The sequence below is a fragment of the Calypte anna genome, chromosome 3 (genome assembly GCF_003957555.1).
Source record: "Calypte anna isolate BGI_N300 chromosome 3, bCalAnn1_v1.p, whole genome shotgun sequence".
In the NCBI taxonomy this organism is placed as follows: Eukaryota; Metazoa; Chordata; class Aves; order Apodiformes; family Trochilidae; genus Calypte; species Calypte anna.
The window spans coordinates 16,734,631-16,752,782 of record NC_044246.1 but is presented as its reverse complement, the minus strand read 5'-3'; the positions used below and the strand labels follow the sequence as shown (position 1 = coordinate 16,752,782).

At 37.2% G+C, this 18,152-nt stretch overlaps 1 protein-coding gene across 2 annotated transcripts in view; it reads left to right on the top strand.

Moving 5' to 3' along the window:
• The window catches only part of RBKS (ribokinase), a 71,768-nt gene that overhangs the window by 33,569 nt on the left and 20,047 nt on the right, over positions 1-18,152 (top strand). For both annotated transcript variants that reach the window (XR_003987360.1, XM_030447466.1), the window contains exons 5-7: positions 1,262-1,426; positions 6,094-6,185; positions 15,863-16,051. Coding sequence is in view for 1 of the 2 variants with exons in the window: in XM_030447466.1 (XP_030303326.1) it covers positions 1,262-1,426; positions 6,094-6,185; positions 15,863-16,051 (446 nt within the window). In the remaining variant the exon portion in view is untranslated. The remainder of the gene's footprint in view (positions 1-1,261; positions 1,427-6,093; positions 6,186-15,862; positions 16,052-18,152) is intronic.

Genomic DNA, 18,152 nt, shown 5'->3' with positions numbered 1-18,152 from the left:
TCTCTACCAAACCATTGACAGCAGAATTGCTTTGGAAAGCTTGGGCCCCTCCCTCTGAGATCACTGTATTATTCTTTCCATTGTCTTGCTTTCTTTTCAGAACATATTTAGGGAGACAAGCTTTGCACATTTCTTATTCAAAGAACTTTGAAGTCACATTCAACAAAAATAATGTATTTAAAAACATAAATATTTATTTACAGAATAATTCAGTTCATTACAGCATTGGTAGCCTTTAATGATTGGCAGTCCTTAAAGGAATCTTCAGCGGGGGCGGGCTGAGTCTGTAAATCAAGGAACAACTGACTTATTGAATTTAATACCTGAGTGATTAATAATAAATTTTAATTTAAGGGCACCCATGCCTGAAGGTCTGTAGGTGTTGTAACAGAGATTTAAAAAGAAAGAACGAAAGAAAGAAACTGCAATAGAAGAAGGCAACTTACATGTCTGAAGAAAAACAAAAGAATATTTGGGACCTACTCACCTAACTGTAAAATAAACTATGAGAATGAAAAGGATCCTAGATGTGCTTTGAGATACTGCTGTGCTTCCACACAGATAGCTTTGCTTAGACAATTCTACTTCAGCTGCAGGAGAATTTTGTCTCCCATTTACTCATTTCTGGTCAAGCTTTCCTTAGACACAGACTTTACCTTCCTGGGTTTTGGTGGCAAGCTGATTCTTGTTTTCACAATGGTTAGAGGCCCTAACTTGAAGTGTCGCAGGTAGTTAGAACAAGACTTCTCTGAAATATAAAGAACATGCATAATTTTCATAGCTGTGTGAAATACCCTTTCTTTCCAGCTGATTGGGAAATGAAAATTTTTATAGCATTTTTGGCATAGGCACTCATTAATAATATTGATGCTTATATCTTCCAAGTGCTACTAGAATATATTAGGAAAAAGCAGATATCAGGCTTAGGCCATCATCTCCACTGTGGCTCGTATAATGCTTCTTTAGAAAACACCAAAATAAGCCTAGGGAAAGCCCAGTCATTGTTTTCTCCAAGGAAGTATGTACTGTACTTGTTGGGCAGTGTAGCATTCGTTATTGTCAGTCTTTTTTATCATCTTCTGAAATGTTTGGATATTTGAAAATGTCAGCAATGTATACGTTCTTGGGGGGGGGAAGGGGAGGAAGTGGGATTGGAAAGCGAATTGAAATACTCATCTGAAGTGTACTGTAGAAAAGCAAGGAATTGTTTTACATATTTATTGCAGAAGTTAATGTAAAAAACACACTATCTTCCCTTTAGGACAGAATGTTATTGTCATAGTCCCAGGAGCCAACCTGCTTTTAAATTTTGACGACCTGAAGAGGGCTTCTGATGTCATCTGTAAAGCCAGAGTGGTTGTTTGCCAGCTAGAAATAACCCCTGCTGTTTCTCTTGAAGCTCTGAAAATTGCACGTGCCAGTGGAGGTAATTTAACATAAGCCATTCTGTCTCCCTCATTTGTGTTGCCTGAAAACTATTCTCTATTGTGCTTTCTAAATAAAGGGCCTGTAGCCTATTCTGATTTCTCTCATACTACTTTTATGTAGGAATGAAGCAATAGTCAACAAGTTCATGGTATGCTAATGAAAAGTGAATCCAGTTTTTTAATTTTGCAGTGTTTACCTTGAATTGCAAACCAACCCATACCCTTATAATCTCCCCGTATACGTCTGATGTTGCCTTTCCTCCTCTTTTCATGCCATGACTAAGTACAATCTAATGTTGTTATTCCAGAGCAGAACAAGCGCAATGAGTGCAAGTCAGAAAAGTTCCACACACAATAAAATGAAGGAAATTACTGGAAAAAAAAAGACTTATGCCCTTGTTCTGCCAGCATAGCAGTAGGTATGGCTGTGGTTTTCCACATAGAAGTTAACAGCCTTTAAGGATAAAAAAAAAGCTTTTTCTTCTTAACCAAAATTCTTAAGAGTGTGGTTTGCCATGCTGCCACTGAATATATAAGGTCATGGTCTGTGGAAGTATTACTAAGTTGTTACTGTGCTGTACTTTTAAATGAAGGCCTTTGTTCCTTCAGTGTAGCATATAGGTAGATAAAAGCAAGCATGTTGCTCGAACAGGATGGGGTTTCACCACCAGCATGACGTTTCTGTTGTTTAAGTACCTATAATGCTTTCAGTTACTCAAGCACAATTACCCTTTGTATTTGAACACTAAGTAAATAGTTATACAAGTGAGGCATCTATATGAGATTAAGAATATGTTCTCATCTATTCAGAAGATAAGACAGGGAGGGAACAGCTCATACTATGGTCAATCACACAGCAGGTCAGGGATGGAACTGGGATTATAACTAGCTGATTCCTTCCAGCTGGGCCCAGGCTTGCTCTAGTGTATCATAGCATGTCAGGACTGTTGACTCCTCAGTCCTTTGTCTGCACCAAGATCTGTTGCACACCTGTTGTGATCTCTACTGTTCAGCACTAATAAAGGTGTCAGGTGTAGCAGAACTTTGTGCGTCATGTCTATGTATTTTGTGCTGATTTAAGCATCTATGTTAGATGTGAGGTTGGGAGAGAGTGATTCTGAAACTGTAGTAGTTAATAGTGATGAATTCTATAAACAGAAGTATGCATGGGGAAAAATTATTTTGACTTCTATTTGAAATGTCAAAACTGGGTCCCTGGGAATCTAAAGCCAAAAAATAAAACTTCAGAAAACTGGCTAGCACCTGGAATGCTTAAAATATGTATGGAGTGGGGTGAAACAGAACGTAAAATAGTTTTTATTATGTTTTATTAAACCAGATAAAGGCATTCTTAATCTAGTGGATAACGAACTATATTTGGAGTCATGAGTCAATTTCTGTGATTTACTTTGTCAACTTCTGACTCTGCGCATGGTTCTGGTGAGATGCTTCCCATTTTTGTCACCCTCATACAGCCACATGCCAGCCTGTGACAGAAGAAATTTTTAAAAGGTAGTTAAAAAAATCCAAACCCAATACACAGAACACACCTGCAAGCCTACAACATCTGTGGACAGAACAATATATTGAGAAAAGTCAGTGAGCTGTGAGCCAGCTATTGTTCTGCTATCATTGTGCAGCTCTCATATCAGGAAAGCTTTGGTTGCTTCTTCTTTAAAGTAATAGGCTACACATGTTCAAATGTCATGTGAAGTTAAATCAAAGAAAACAGCTGAGTTTGTAGCATTGTACAAATCTATCCTTAGCCAACTGTAAATTGTTAATGCAATTTCCTTTCTTTTAGCCTGCAATACTCTCATGTATAATGCAGTACTGCATGTTAGGATGTGTACTAGACTATTTTTGTTTAAAACAGATGCATACACAGATGCCTCAAACCTCTGCTTCAAGTGGGTTTGTGCTTGCTTTTCTTCATTCTTACTTAAAGCAATAAACAATATGATGGAGAAAGAATGTGGATATACACACAAGAACCCTTTATTTCTGTCCAGTGAACATCACCTGGATTTGTAAGTTAGAGAGGGACATCTGATGTTCTGACACCCTCTGTGGCAATGAATATGAGAGATCTTGTGACTGTCATGGGAAGAAGGAAACGTTAATGGGAAGGGAAAAGGAAAGGAAAAGGGGAAAAGGAGAGTAAAGAGGGAAAGGAAAGGAATCTTGGTGAAGAATGATATGAAGTTGGTACAAATTGTATGGGAAATTTGACTGGAAAATTCTATGCTTTAAAGGTCACATATGAAAATGCTGCTGCTTCCAAGAGGGGGACCACTTCACTGATATGCAGAATGTTACCTTTAAATTGACTGAAGGCTTGATAGCAAAGGAGCTTTCTTTAAAGACAGGCCTTTACAACAGTATGGAAATCTGCCTGATTTTTACTCTATTATCTACCTTTGGGAAATAAACTTTCACACAGACTTGAGAAATTAAGAGCTTCCCCTGAGAGTCTGTCCACACAGGCAGTTTTTGCATGATTTCCAGTGTAATTCCTGAATTGGTTTTAGGCAACTTCTTTTATGCTGTTATGGGTATCTTGTAGGTCCAGGAAGTGCAGAGTAGGAGCTTGATTGATTTAAATACAGAAGAGACAAAGCTGGATAGGAATGGAGGGGAGATTTCAGACAAAGGAAGTGTAGGAGGGATTTGCTTGATTTTGGAGGTAGCAGAGGAAGAAGTAGAAGAGAAACTGAAAGGGGAACAAAACTGGATCAGCAAATAGAATTTGTTGAGTAGAGAATTGCACTATGGTGGTAGAGTCAGGGAGTACTGGAAATGAGAAAAAAGTATTGGAAAAGGAGTGTAAAGAGACACAATGTGGTGTAAGTTGAGTGAAGAAGGTTGCTCTTGCATAGTGCTTGTGCAAGATGGCATAAAGAATTGAAACAAGGTAAGGAGGATGGATCTTGGCACAGGGAGAGAAGGACTTCAGGCAGGAAGTAATTTGGTGCTCCTCAGGGGAACCAAGCAGGTTACCCTGTTCACAAGCTATGCTCTTCTTCACAGCCTGAAAGACAATCTTTGGGTTCCTCTATCTCTCCCTGATCAGCAGACATTAAAAGTGAGCACAAACTAATAACAGTGTATTCCATCCTATTCATGATGAGTCTGCATTACTTAAAACCCAAGTTGGAACACTTCCAGCACTGCTTCTGACCCATGTATATGTTGGTCTCATACAGAAGGAGAGAATTTATTTTCCATTGTGTGCTGTTTGTTTGTTTTTTATACCTAGGAAAATATACCTTAAAGATCTCTATTTAAAAAAAAACTTTATTAGGATTGCAAAACAGAAAATAGGAAATGCAAGAGTTAAGGTTGCCTGTGAAAACTTAATTTGTCTCCTTTCTGCATATGCATTATGTTGCAGTCTTTAATTATGTGATCACATGCTGTTTTTCAGTGGTATGTGATCATATAATTAAAGAGTTTATTATAATACATACTGTATTGTAATAATATAAGGGAGCCAAATTAAGATTTAATTGGAAATCCAAATTCTGGCATTTTCTGACTTCTGAGTGTATGTCTTGGTTGCTTTAACACTTTCTTTAACAAGTCAGGTAGAGAAGCATGATAAACTTCTATGGTCAAAGGCTGAAACTTTTGGAGTGTTAATCAAAAAGATCAGCTTCTAAACTTCTCAGTACTCAGATTTCAGAAGTCTGGTTCATCTTCCTCTTCTAAGGCATTAACTGGGATTCAGGAGTGTTCAGGGTGTCTGAATATTATGTGCTATAGCTTAGGGTCTAAATATGTGTTTAGAACTTCAAATGTAGGTATCCAAGTTGGAAGATTTGATCACTTATTGCATGCAGTATTTCTAAAGAGAGCATGCATTACATAAAAATGATGGCCTTGTGGTTAAGGCACAGAAGTATTAATCATAAAATTGGCAAAGTGAGAAACTGAGTCTGCAAACTTCCTTTGTTAATAGTGAGTAAGTCACTTATACTGTCCTCATGACAAACCTTTTCTGCTGTTACATGGGGCCTTAGGCTACAGTTTAGAGTTAGGTTAACTAACAGATTCTACCACGTGTTAAGTTTAGGTATGGCTCTGCCAGATAGCATATTAAAAATATACAGTGCCTTGTCTACACTATGGTTTTATAATGTGGCAGTTTGAACAAGTTAGGTAACACATTCAGAAGCTCATTTAACTCCTTGTCTGGACACGTCCTTCATTATTCCATAGCCCTGTTTCTTCATGTACAGAATGCCGATAACAACGCTGAAAAAATTCTAGAACCAAATCAGTTCTTGTAAAACTTATTAAACACCTGGAAGAAGGATCATCAGTCGAACAAATTGCATTACTGTCTAAGGCTTTTTAAAGGTTTTTTTGTTTGTTTCTTTATATTTTTCTTTTTTAGTACTTTGAGTTTGGTTTTTTTCTGTTATTCTTTCTCATGTTCCCATTATGACAGGTGCCTGCACATGAATTAGAAGGGAGCTCTAATATAATAAATAATAACTTTTAGAAGTTCTATAAAACAAGAATACAGAAATTGAAAGACATTTGTATGTTAATCATAAACATTGGGGGCTGTGAATTAACCAAAATGGTGTTTTGAGTGGTATTTTAGGAATCTAAAACACTAGAGATTTAGCTTGTTCTGTTTTGTTCTGTTTCATTTCAGTAAAGACTTTATTTAATCCAGCTCCAGCCCTTGCTGACCTAGATCCACAATTTTATACCCATTCCGATATCTTCTGCTGCAATGAAACTGAGGTAATGGTCATAATGTAATTTTAAAGGAGTCTAACACAGTAAAATTTCAGAGGGATTCTGTGTTGGAAATACACAGACAGAAGGAAAATTAAGGCATGCTCTTCTTACATAGGACTTTTGGAGGTGATAAGTTTGGTTCCTGACCTAATGAGCAAGGAGGGTGTTCTAGAATACCTTTAGATTGCACTCAAAATTAATTGTTTGCAACAGAAAAGTTGCATCCAGCCTTCCTTACAAGTAGGTGAGTGAAACAAATCCATAAAAGGATACTTTAAAAATTTTATTAATGAATGGCAAATATTAAAATAGATCCTTGTCCTTGTTCTCCATTCCCTTGATATTAGCAGGAATGCTCTAGCCATAATGCTCTGACACTTTAAACTCACTTGGCAGGAGGTGATGCATGCATGCTGCAATTGATGGTGAATAGTAGCTTCATATGCCTCTTCTTTCCAGTGAATCTATTTCTCTGGCCCTTCAACTGGATGTTTTTCCTCCCTTTTTTTCCCTTTTTCTTCTTTCCCTCTATTTTCTAATTCAAGTGTGTAATTTCTCCCAAAGGAAATTATTTTTGTCACAAGAGACAAATTAAGCTCAACTCATAAGCTTTCATTTAAGTTTCCTATTATTAGCATTATGCATGCTGTGTTCCTTCCCCTCAGCCTCTCTTTATCTAAACAGGAGTGAGGAAGCAGCAGCATAGTGGATAGAAGCCATGCCCTGATGATAGTTAAAGTTATCTCCAACAAATGTGATTTCTGCTATGAACATTGATACCTGCAGATGGAGAGGAGGGGAAGAGCAGATAAAAAAACATGGTCCTGTTTACTTACAGGATTTTTGTCTGATGACAAGATCTGCCAGAGTAAATTCTTCAAGACTCAAATTGCCCTTTTTTGAAATTTCTGTGAAAACCCATCACAAGCCATATAAAAATTTCTTAGTTTACAAGTCTTCTAGCATTTAAGGATCTAACTAACCCAAATGTATTTAAGTCTAACTAACCCAAATGGACACCTAAATTTTATTCAGGGATGTTTCAGGATTATATGTCTGTTCAGTTACTCGTGGCCAAGCTGAGTTATACAGAGCATTCAGGAATCAGCAAAACAGAAAGGTGGGAGATGCCCTGGCTCCTCAGGTCTTTGGTAGGCCAAGTTTACTGTAATCAGCAATGATCCCATTTGTGGCTCAGACACTGCCCAACAGCCATCAGAACTCAGTTATATGTGGTGAAGAGAATGCTATGGCAACATGTATGTTCTTGTTCAGAGGACTTGCAGGACACCCATATAATGTTTTCTTAATGCTTTCAGAAAGTACATATACCTGGACTGTGCCCCTGGATTGGCTCCATGATGCAATGGTGTACAGTTTGGGATGAGAACACCAACCTCTCCCACCAATTTAGTAAATGTCATTTGTTGTTTGCTTTTTTCATAATGTCACTAGTTATTTTTTTCCCAGTGGAAACTTATTTCCCATATGTTAGAAACAAAACTTTGTTTTTCATTACTTCTCTGCTCCCGACTTTTCTCTCATTGCCCTTTGCAACACACATGTTAAATTCTTCCCTTTGTTGTACTTTATTGCTGGAGGACAGTCTTGAAAGAGACATTCTTTGAGAAATTTAGCTCGCCAGAGCCAGGGTGTATTATTATTACCACCACATGGACGAAAGAAAACTACTTCTATTCGAAGAACAAGAAATGCAGGTGTTCAATTGTAACAGTTCCCTTCTCATTCATCTACCTTTGTTGCAGAGCTAGAGGTACAGTTTGCATTCTTTTTTGCTATTTTCTTTTAAAATGTGGAAGATAGTTGGGATCACTTTATGCACAGTCAGGTGCAGAAATATGTTTTCTAATGTTGAGGAGGTTTATCTCTTCCGAATTTATGGAAATGGCAGATTTATGGAAGTTCCTGACAGCCATATCATGGGAGTACAGATCCAAGTTTGGGAACTCCTACAGCATATTCTGAGCACAAGAATGGCACAGAAATATCCCTGCTTTTTAACAGTAACCTTTTTATATTGTACAATGAAATCAGTTACATTAGTGTGACTGTATTTCCTCTCTGCATGTCTGATTTGTTATAGAATGAACTATTTCAGGGATGAACTATTGCTATTGTTCCTTTCTCTTTGCTGAGAAAAAGGAGGAAATTTTGAGGAAAAATTAAAGATTCGTTTTTCTTGTGTCACAAGTTTGAAAGTTGTTTTTTCAGTAATTGTTATATATTCATATGCCATCTGTTTTCTTTCATGACTTTCTTTAATTTCAGATCCCTGTAATTTATGCTCTTGAGGAGTTTGATGTAAAGATAAATGTTTACATACACAAATAAAGGTTACCATTCATGTCTCTGGTTAACAGTCATATTTTTGTATGGCACAAAAAGCAATAAGTTAAGTTTACAAATCTTAAATATAATTCTAATTTTTTAAACTTCATCCATTCGACCAACTACATCTGCATTTCTTTCATCTTATTAAATCAGGAAGTACCTAAAGGCTTCTATGATCAAGAATAGGTGTATGAAAAAATATTTTACACTTTTTTTTTTTTTTTAATTTCCCTCAGTGTCTACCAGCAGTCACAGTCAGAAAAGGGCAACTGGATAAAATGGACATTTGCTCAGAGACATTATGACCATTCTTACTTTATGGATTTTTAAAAATTGTTATTCTTGTGTGGCCATGTTTATTGAATGTGTTGATTACAATTGCCTTACTGAGATCTTCTGTTCCATTTCCATTGCCTCTCCTACTTGGTACTTCTAAGTCCTAAATAACTTTTAGCCAAAAGTCCTATTTATATTCCAGCATTACCCCTTTGGGGGATCTCATATTTTCTATTTGGGATTTTTAGGTACTGCCATACAACAAAATTACTATATTTCTGCTTTATCTCTGCTAAGTCTTTTAAATAGTTAACTAATAATCTTGATTTTAAACAACTGATTTGTTTAGAGCTATCCAGTTCAACTGATTCTGAAACATCCTTTTTAATACAGACATAAATGCTAAGACAGGATTAAATATACATGATTTTTTTAACTACTTGGTTTGGCTTCTTAGTGATTTAAATTTTCAAGTATTTATCACAACATTTTACCAAAATGTCCCTTTCTTACTCACCAAGAAATACCTTTAAGTGATAAAAATCCTGTGGCTAGTGAATATTATGTTGTGATGTGTTTGTAACAGATCATGCTAGCTGTATAACAAAGCCAGTTAGCTTCAGACGTTTCATACATTATGTGGAGTGTTTGTAATGTTAAACATGAGGAAAAGGACATAGTCCATATGATCAGCTGAATCAAAATTAGCTGAGTCAAAAGTTTCCATTTACTGCTGTGGAGGTCAGAAGCTGTGATCTGCGATGCCTTTGTCAAAGAATAAAAGTTCAAAAATATCAGCTGCAGTTTTAGACAGACACGGGATGTCAGGTCCCAAACATGTGGGTGTAAAATACAACATTACACTTTATATTCCATCCTTCATTAAATGCTTTAAGAGTTAATCAAATCACATGCAGTATCTGGTATAACAGCACAGCTTGTTCTTATGGATTTATGTGCTTGAGAGAAAAAAGCAAAATTATACTATCAGTGAATTATCTACCATTAGTTTGTCTAGAAGGCTCTTCACAAGCTGTTCTTTTCACTCTTTCTTGTTGCAATAATGAATTCTTTATGTCTGACATTACTTTCTTTTTATGTGGTTCTTGAACAAAAAAACTCAGAACAAAACTTGCAAGGTTATCAGTTCTCTCTTTGCTTTGCCTGTAGTTCAGTTTTATCTTTTCCCAGAAAGATCACACTTGTTGAGACTAGTTTGTTAATTCCCAGATGCAGCACAGCCTAATCCCTGAGGTTTGTGCAGGAATGTGCTAGCTCTCCATTCCCTTAATTCTTCTAATGAAAAATAAATTTATCCAATGTCATCTTAGTGAAAACCAACGGTTGTTCTTTCCAGTCAGCTATAAATGTTGAAAAAGAGACAACATCATAGAAGATGAACTCTTTGGAATACTTACCATTTTTTCCTCACGTATTTTTGTGATTCCGTGCTTGCAGTAAGGCTCTAGGCACAACCACAATGTCAATACAGTTCATGTGTTGTTTTTCTTATTTAGTATGTGCATGCAATTACATAGCCCTGCAGATTAGGAACCAAAATATATTGCATATCAGTGATTTCAGTTTGATCCTAAATGTTTTGAAGAGCAGCTGCTCCTCTGTTTAAAGAATACTGAGGAGCCCTTCAGGAAAAGGAAGACTCTTAAATGTTTACAGCAAATTATTCAGTTTGTCAAGCTATTTTGAATGCAAAGCTGGGAACTGCTTTCTCTCTAATGTAAAATGGGTATCAGACTTCTAATCTAAATAAGAAAGGCTAAACAGAGATTTAATTAAATGCTAACAGAATACTTGGGGGCTTCAGTGGTAGAAAGCAGTACAACTAAATGTAAGTTAATTGCTAATTTTGTTAAATAATGCTGCAAGATGTAGAAAAATAATATAGAAAAATAGATACTATCCTATTTAAGATACTATTTTCATTTAAATGTTAATGTCTATTACTAGAGGCTAGATAATTTTTGGAAATAACAATGGAAATTCTTGTTAATGTATCCAAAATCAAGATATATATTGATTTTACAGAGAGTATCAAGCTTTAAGATTATTGATTTAAGATTTATTGATTCAGAGAATATCAAGCTTTAAGATTATACCTGGAGTATTAGATTAGGGAATTTAAGATACTGCTTATTACTGTAGAGACATTCTTACTAGGGGTAGTGGGGTAGTCTTTCTTAAGAAAAAATACTTGTTATCTGTAGTAGTCAAACCAAAAGTAGGTCCTTTAGAATTAAAATATCTCAGAACACCTCCTGAATTTCCCTTTTCTGTTTTAAATAATGAAAATCTACTATTGCTTTATTACATAGCAGTCACCAGCAATTCACAATATATTGTAATTCCAACTTTGTTCTAAACCCCATTTTATCAGTTGCTAGAAACCATAATATTTCCCATATTTAGTCTAAAATGAAAGATGTTCCTTTTGGGAGGGGAGGGAATAGCTTCAAGGCAATTAATTTCAATCAGTTTTTAATTATTTTAGCACGATAAGTAGTTCTGCCTGTATTTATGTAAAATTTTTATAATTTGAAACAACTGGAACTAACTTAGCTTATGGCCTGATCTTGCAATTGCTTATACACTAAATCTGTCTCACTACTTCTTTGAGACAGTTCACATGTGTTAGAATTAATGAGATCTAGTTTTGGTCTGTCATTCGCAAAGAAACCATCTAAGGTACAAGTCAAGTTTGTAGCCAACTGGCTTACTGTGTTTAAGTATTTAAAATGAAAAATATTTTAAATGATCAGATGTAGTTTTAGATAGGTTAGTCTTAAAACTGGCACAGTTTCCTTGTTACTATTGTTTCTGTTCCAGCAGTACCTGGCAACATTTGAAAAGTTGTTATTGTACTAGGTGCACAAAAGCCCTCCAAATGATGAACTACTCCCCAAAAGACGTTTTGTTAACCTCACCAGTTTTTATTTGCTGAGGATCATAGCATCGTAGAAGTTGGGAACACAGCTCTGGAAGTCTCTAGTCCAACCCCCTAGCAAAGCATGGCCAATTTAGATCAATTTGCTCCTGGCTCTGTCCAGTCAAGTTTTGAATCTCTGAGGATGAAGACCGCATGACCTCTGGGCACCTGTTCCACTGCTTCATCACCCTTGTGGTGAAAAAGTTTGTCCTAGGACTGGAATTTCCCATGTTCCAGCTTGTGCCTGTTGTCTCTCGCCCTATTCCTGTGCACCTTCAAGAACAGTCTGGCTCCATCTCTACCTTTACCAACCCATTTAATTGCTGTAGGCAGCAATTAGACCTCCACTTAGCCACGTATTCCTGAGGGTGAACAAACCCCCTTCTTTCATCCTCTCATTGTATGTCCTGCTCTCTGGCCCCCTGTCTGTCTTGCTGAACTCCCTCTGTTGTATGCTGTAGTGTGTCAGGGTATTACTTGAGCCAGAGATCCCAAACCAGATACCATGCTGCAGATTTGGTCTTGCAAATGCCCAGGAGAGGATCCAGAACATCTCCCTGACAGTGGCTGTGTGAGCCATAGCCTGCCCCAAATGCACCACAGCCAGGAGCACTTGGCAAAGGTTCATGTCGTAGTTTCATTCTCATTTTTAGGCAGGGTGAATTAGTACTGCTGGTGAAAGAAGTTAATTGTTTTGGATTGGCTTTCAGGGGTGTTGTGGGACTGGGGGTGGTGTTCATTTTAACACAGATCTGCCTTGCAGTCCTATTTGTTTCCTGGCCACAACAATGGCTGTGCTGACACAAGAGAATGAGCCATGTGGACAGGAGTAGAAGGGGAAAAACAGCATTTTTTTTTCTGACAGTTTGTGTCAACCCACTGTAATGAGACTCCACAATGTAAAGAGACAGGGAGAGTTAATGGAGATTAGAGAAGATTATGGCCTAGAACCTTCATATCAGTTAAATTAACAGCTTCATTTAAAATTCTCTTCCATTTCTATAAACAGATTAAGAAAAGTCTGTGTAGATTAATTATATAATACCCATCACAGGCTTATTCTGGCAGCACTTTTGTGAAATGTTCTCTTGCTTCGGGAGGCCTGTTTAACTGGGCAGTTTTATGAGACTGGCTGCAGAAAAATTAAATTCTTAATTTACTCACTTTTGTACAGTACTATGGCAAATGTCCACATTGGGCTTTTAGTATTATTTAATTTTTTTCCTTACATAACCATTAGTTATTTCCTTCAATTGTACCACAGTTTGTTTTTTAAATAAGATTCTACTGAAGGGAGGAACTTAAAACTCACCACAGTATTTAACATCAGTTGACATTTACCGCAATCTCTAATTATTGGCACAGAAGCTGTCTGGCTTCTGATGCTTTTATGGTTCTTCCCGCTTGTTCCAGTGTTTTTTAGTTTTACCATCCTGCTGTAGATGAGTTAGATGATAGTGGTTTCAAGCAGTTGAAGATCTAATTTTATACAGTCTCTGTCCAAAATAATTTTGTTTATTGGTGTAAGTATAAAATGAAAAGGAAGGTTACTGTGAAACCTTTCACATATCAGTCTCAAAACAATTCTTCTAGTACCTAAGCCAAAAATCCCACTGACTTGGGACACAGCAGTCACCAAGAGCATAACACAAAAGCTAAGCATACAGCACGTGTGTTTGATTAGGAAGAATATTTTATTTAAGTACCTCGTTTAATTTACCCCACTCATAAGCTTGCAGAAGTGTAAATACCTGGCAAATGAACCCAAATTAGATTGACTGTTTCTCTACCAAAACCAAATCCACTTTTGTCCTGAAGACTTTACAACATAGGTGGAATGTTTGGAGTTACTGCCTGTCATGAAATAACACTGGAAATTTGGTTAGCCAATTTCATGCAAGGATTTGTGTTAATCAGTTTTTATTCTTATAGCATGATGTGCTAGGTGTTCTGAAGAAAGGAGTGCACAGTTCCTGCTCCAGAGATCTGGACGTTCATCAAAAGACACAAACTTTCTAAACACTTGAATATCAGGATATTATGCATATATATATATATATATAAAATACTATTTTTATTGATCCTTAGTTACTCCAAAGCCATTATTTGTGCACTGACTGCTTGCAATCCTTGCAGGAAAATACATTCAAATACTTAAAAAAAAAATAAATTTGAAAATACTTCTATAATCTTTTAAAAACTGAAATAGGTTTAGATTGCTTAAATAGTTTGTACTACAGGAAGAGTTTGAGCAGCATGGTGACATGACAAAGAGAAAATGGTTTAGGTTTAGTTGCCTTATAATTTAAAGCTTACTGTATTCTTGTCTGGGATCAGCATGGTTAAAAAAAGCAGTTTTAAATTATGCACGTGTGCTAACCACACCTTGCCCCTGCAGTGCACACCAGATCCTGCCTCATAGCCATCAGATCAACAGTGCCTGAAGTCATTTGGGCATTTCTAGGTAGGGACTGCAAAACTCAATCCTCTTAACTTTGAAAATTAAAACCAATGAGTACTTTGCTAATGATACTATAAACTCCAGGGAGGGTGTTGGCATGATCTGGCCTTTCAGAGCCTAAGAGTGGCTTCTCCCTCCTGGGTGAGGGTGAAACACAGGAAATGACAGTGGTGAGCAAGTGGGTGCTGACTCACAGCTGGAGCAGTTTACTTTGGGATGGCTGTAGTAGTTCCTGTCCCCAGCTGCCTGCCCTCCCTCTCTTTACTACAGGCATGGGCTGTGCTTCTTGGAGCAGTTGTTTCATCACTGTCACTTACAGTGCACTCTATCAAGAAGTATGTGTAGTGAATTCAAGATTCAGTAATGCAGTGGAAGGTAGGTTGAAATGTTTCAGCAGCTGTTTCCCAAGAATCTGAGCTGCTCATGCAGCAAAGGTCAGGAAGTGTAGCTGGCAAATATATTCTAAAGTAAGTTTTCCACTGAAAATAAGCCTAAAGAATGTGGAAGCTGTGCCTAGTTACTAGGTGGTTATCTGAAAAGACTTCAGACTGCATTTTTCAGGATCCAGCAGCAACCTTGTAGTGCAAGATAAGGTAGAATCTCTTTCACGGGTAAGCAGGACAAGATTTAGTAAAGACAGCAAAATGCAGTATGACCATTTACTTGCTGTTGAAGGCAGGAGTACTGTCTGCAAGACTTTTTCAGATAAAACACACTGTATGTTCTCTTCCTTTTCTTCTTGCTCCCTTCTTGTTCTCTTGCCTGCCAAAAGAAAAAGTACATAATGTTTGACAGTGCTATGCCATCAAGAACATGTATGAAGTAGCAAACAGGGTGCTTGATTCTGAGTCCTCATGGCAGACTTTTTTTAGGAAATTTTGCTCTTAGTTGGGTGGAACTAGAAGAAATGAATTTTAAGAGCCAACTGGGAGAAGCTGATTTAAGGTCACCACCTGTTGGAAAAGTGTACCTGTGTTTGTATGGAGCAAATGCAGAAGAATCTGTGTCTTGACAGAGGCCTATGGACATGGCTGTAACACAGACATATAATAATCTTGTAATGGGCCTTTGCCCAAAGAGGGCTTCAGATAACTTTTAGGTATTCTTATCTAAAAATAAATATTAAAGTAAACAGAGAGGTGAAGATTGAGGAATTTTTTTTTTTCCTTGAAGAGATTTTCCCTTGTGATTTCCCTCTAGCTGAACACTGAGAATTTAAACCAGCATTTGAGAAGCTTCTCACTTAGTGATAAATATCCCCCAACAATAGTGACTGAGTCACCATGTAGCATTTTGTGTAAACCACAAAATGCTCTTGCCAAGGTTGTGCCATTGTGTGCATTTCACAGATGGAGAAACTGAGGTATGTGGGAGAAATGTGATTTTACTAAGGGTTGCATACCAGGCAAGTTGCAGAAGCTGGGGCAGAACCCGTGGCTCCTGTGTCTCTGCCGAGGCTGCTTTCCATTAGCGTGCTATGCCTGAAGTACACACTGATTCCAAACAAGGAACAAAACTGAGTATCAGTGTAGTAAATGGTTTCGTGATCATTTTTAAGAGATATTAAATGCTGTTTTCATATGCAGCTCTTGTCCACAAATTAATGTTGTCAGATTCTGATTTTCATTTGCGTGGGTTATTTTCCAGGCAGAAATTTTAACGGGCATCCCAGTTGGCAGCCTTGAAGATGCTGAAAAGGTGGGACATGTGCTGTTAGAAAGAGGGTGTAAGTTCATAATAGTTACTCTTGGAGCAGAAGGCTGCATGATGATATCAGCAGAAGAACCCATTCCAAAGCACGTTCCTGCTGGGAAGGTCAGGGCTGTGGACACTACGGTACGTTTTTGTGGTTTAACTGTCTTGCTTTGGAAAAGACTGCTTAAGCACTAAGGAAAAAGGAATGAGTAATCAGCCAAGTCTTTGGGCACTAGCACAAAGGCTAATTTATGATGTGAAATTGATATCTTGCTTCTAGCCTCTCATATATTAAATGTCAGTTAAGTTGAGTTTTGTAGTCTGTATCATAGATGTGCTAGAATTATTATACCTACTGATAGTATCTTTATGTTCCTACTTTACTGAAGTCAGTACCTGTCTGACTGTAGTGTGTGATGCCAGTGGCTTGAGCAGCAATATTGTGTTTTCACATTTGCCCAGTCGTATAACTCATCTTGTCCAGAATTCAAATGCTGTGGGAAAAAGGAGTTACTACAGCCGTCACAGTCTGAAAATGAATATTTGGCTCCTCTGACACATGAATCCCTTACCAGCTCTACTTTTAGATGATCAAAGACATAATTTTTACAGAATAAAGTGAAAACCCCAAAACCCCTTGCTGCTTCATGATGACTATTTTATGATTATAGGTCAGAAGCATTGACATGAGAGTATATTTTTACTTGCTGCTCAGAATTAAATGCAGAAAGCATACTCCAGCAAACCATTAAACACAATACCACCAGCAAAAAATGAAAACAGGACAGGCAATAGTTAAGATAGCATTGCTATGAAAACCTTACCACATTGCACATATGGGGCTACTCTGTGTTCCTAGTACTATCTGACATAAATCCAAAATAATTCCAGTGGAGTTACTGAGAGCAGAGCAGGTCACGTTGTATCTACTAACTATACATTTAAATGTCTGTTATAATAACGTCATATTACATATGTTCTGTTACAATAGTTCATTAAAATCATGGAGATTTTACCATCTGTTGCATTCCATGTCTGAATTGCATTAATAATAACTAGTTCTTGTAGCATGTTTTTTATCCATGGACCTCATACTGCTTCACAAAGAAGGAAAGCCACTGCTTAAAAGATGAGGAAACAGGCATAGGGGACTGAAATTACCTAGCTCTGTAGTATGCTGTGACAGAGCTAGGAATAAACTCATTATGTCTAAACCACATCACTCATAAATTTGGGCTGTGATGTGCTGATACTGTGGAAGGCTCTGCTTCACTGTTACATTTAATCCTTTTCAATTTAACTCTGAAACACAGATATCCTGGCTTTATTTTCCTCTTTTGGTCCTTCATCACTTAGAAGCTTGATCTCACGTTAGTGCTGATTTTGGAATGTCCTGAAGTTCAGGTTAAGTGAGATACCACTGTATAGTATTGTGCATAAGATTCTTTGTAGGGAACTACAGACACCAAACTGCCTTTGCCTTCTTTTACCCCAGAATTAGAAGTGCCAAGGGAGTGAAAGGCAGAGCTCTCAAAGCTGCCTAGAAGAAGGATTTATTAGCTTGGGAGCTACACCTTGTGAGCTTGGCAGTACAGCTTCTTGCTCTGAGTTGGTAAATCCACTATTGCAATCAAAGCTTAGTGTAAGTCTACTTCACACAGAAGTGATGAAGAAGAAACATGTGTGATCAGCTTCTTCAAAAGAAGCAGAAAATTGCTGCCAGATCAGCTATTGTTTGGTATCTTAAGATATTTGCTGCTCTTGGAATAAAACAGCAATACTGAAACCACACACTGTGGCTGAAAAGTGCTTTTTATCTTGCTTAGCAGTTCAGAGTTTCATGACTGTACTAATTTAACATGCCTTTTCTTTTTTTTTAACATAACAATAAAAGCAGTTTCTTTGAGTTTACTGAATCCTTGCCCTGCCTCCTTGTGGCCAACAGGTTATTGGCTTTCACATAGCAAAGGATTTTCACAGTTAATTTTGTTAATCTACTTAAATACCAGTGGGTTGTTTTCAGTAAAACAGCTGTGCTTGGTTTACTCTTGCAGACTTGAATGAAAAAAGATGTGTTGGCCTTCCATTATAAAAGTCTTACAGTACTTAGACTGATTATCACTTTGAAAGCAAGTGGTTTTAAAGCAACCCTTCCAAATACTCAACAAAACAAGGCCATCCTCAATGAACCTATTACTAAAATAAATACTAGACATTCTAGAAGGATATGTTATTATCTCCA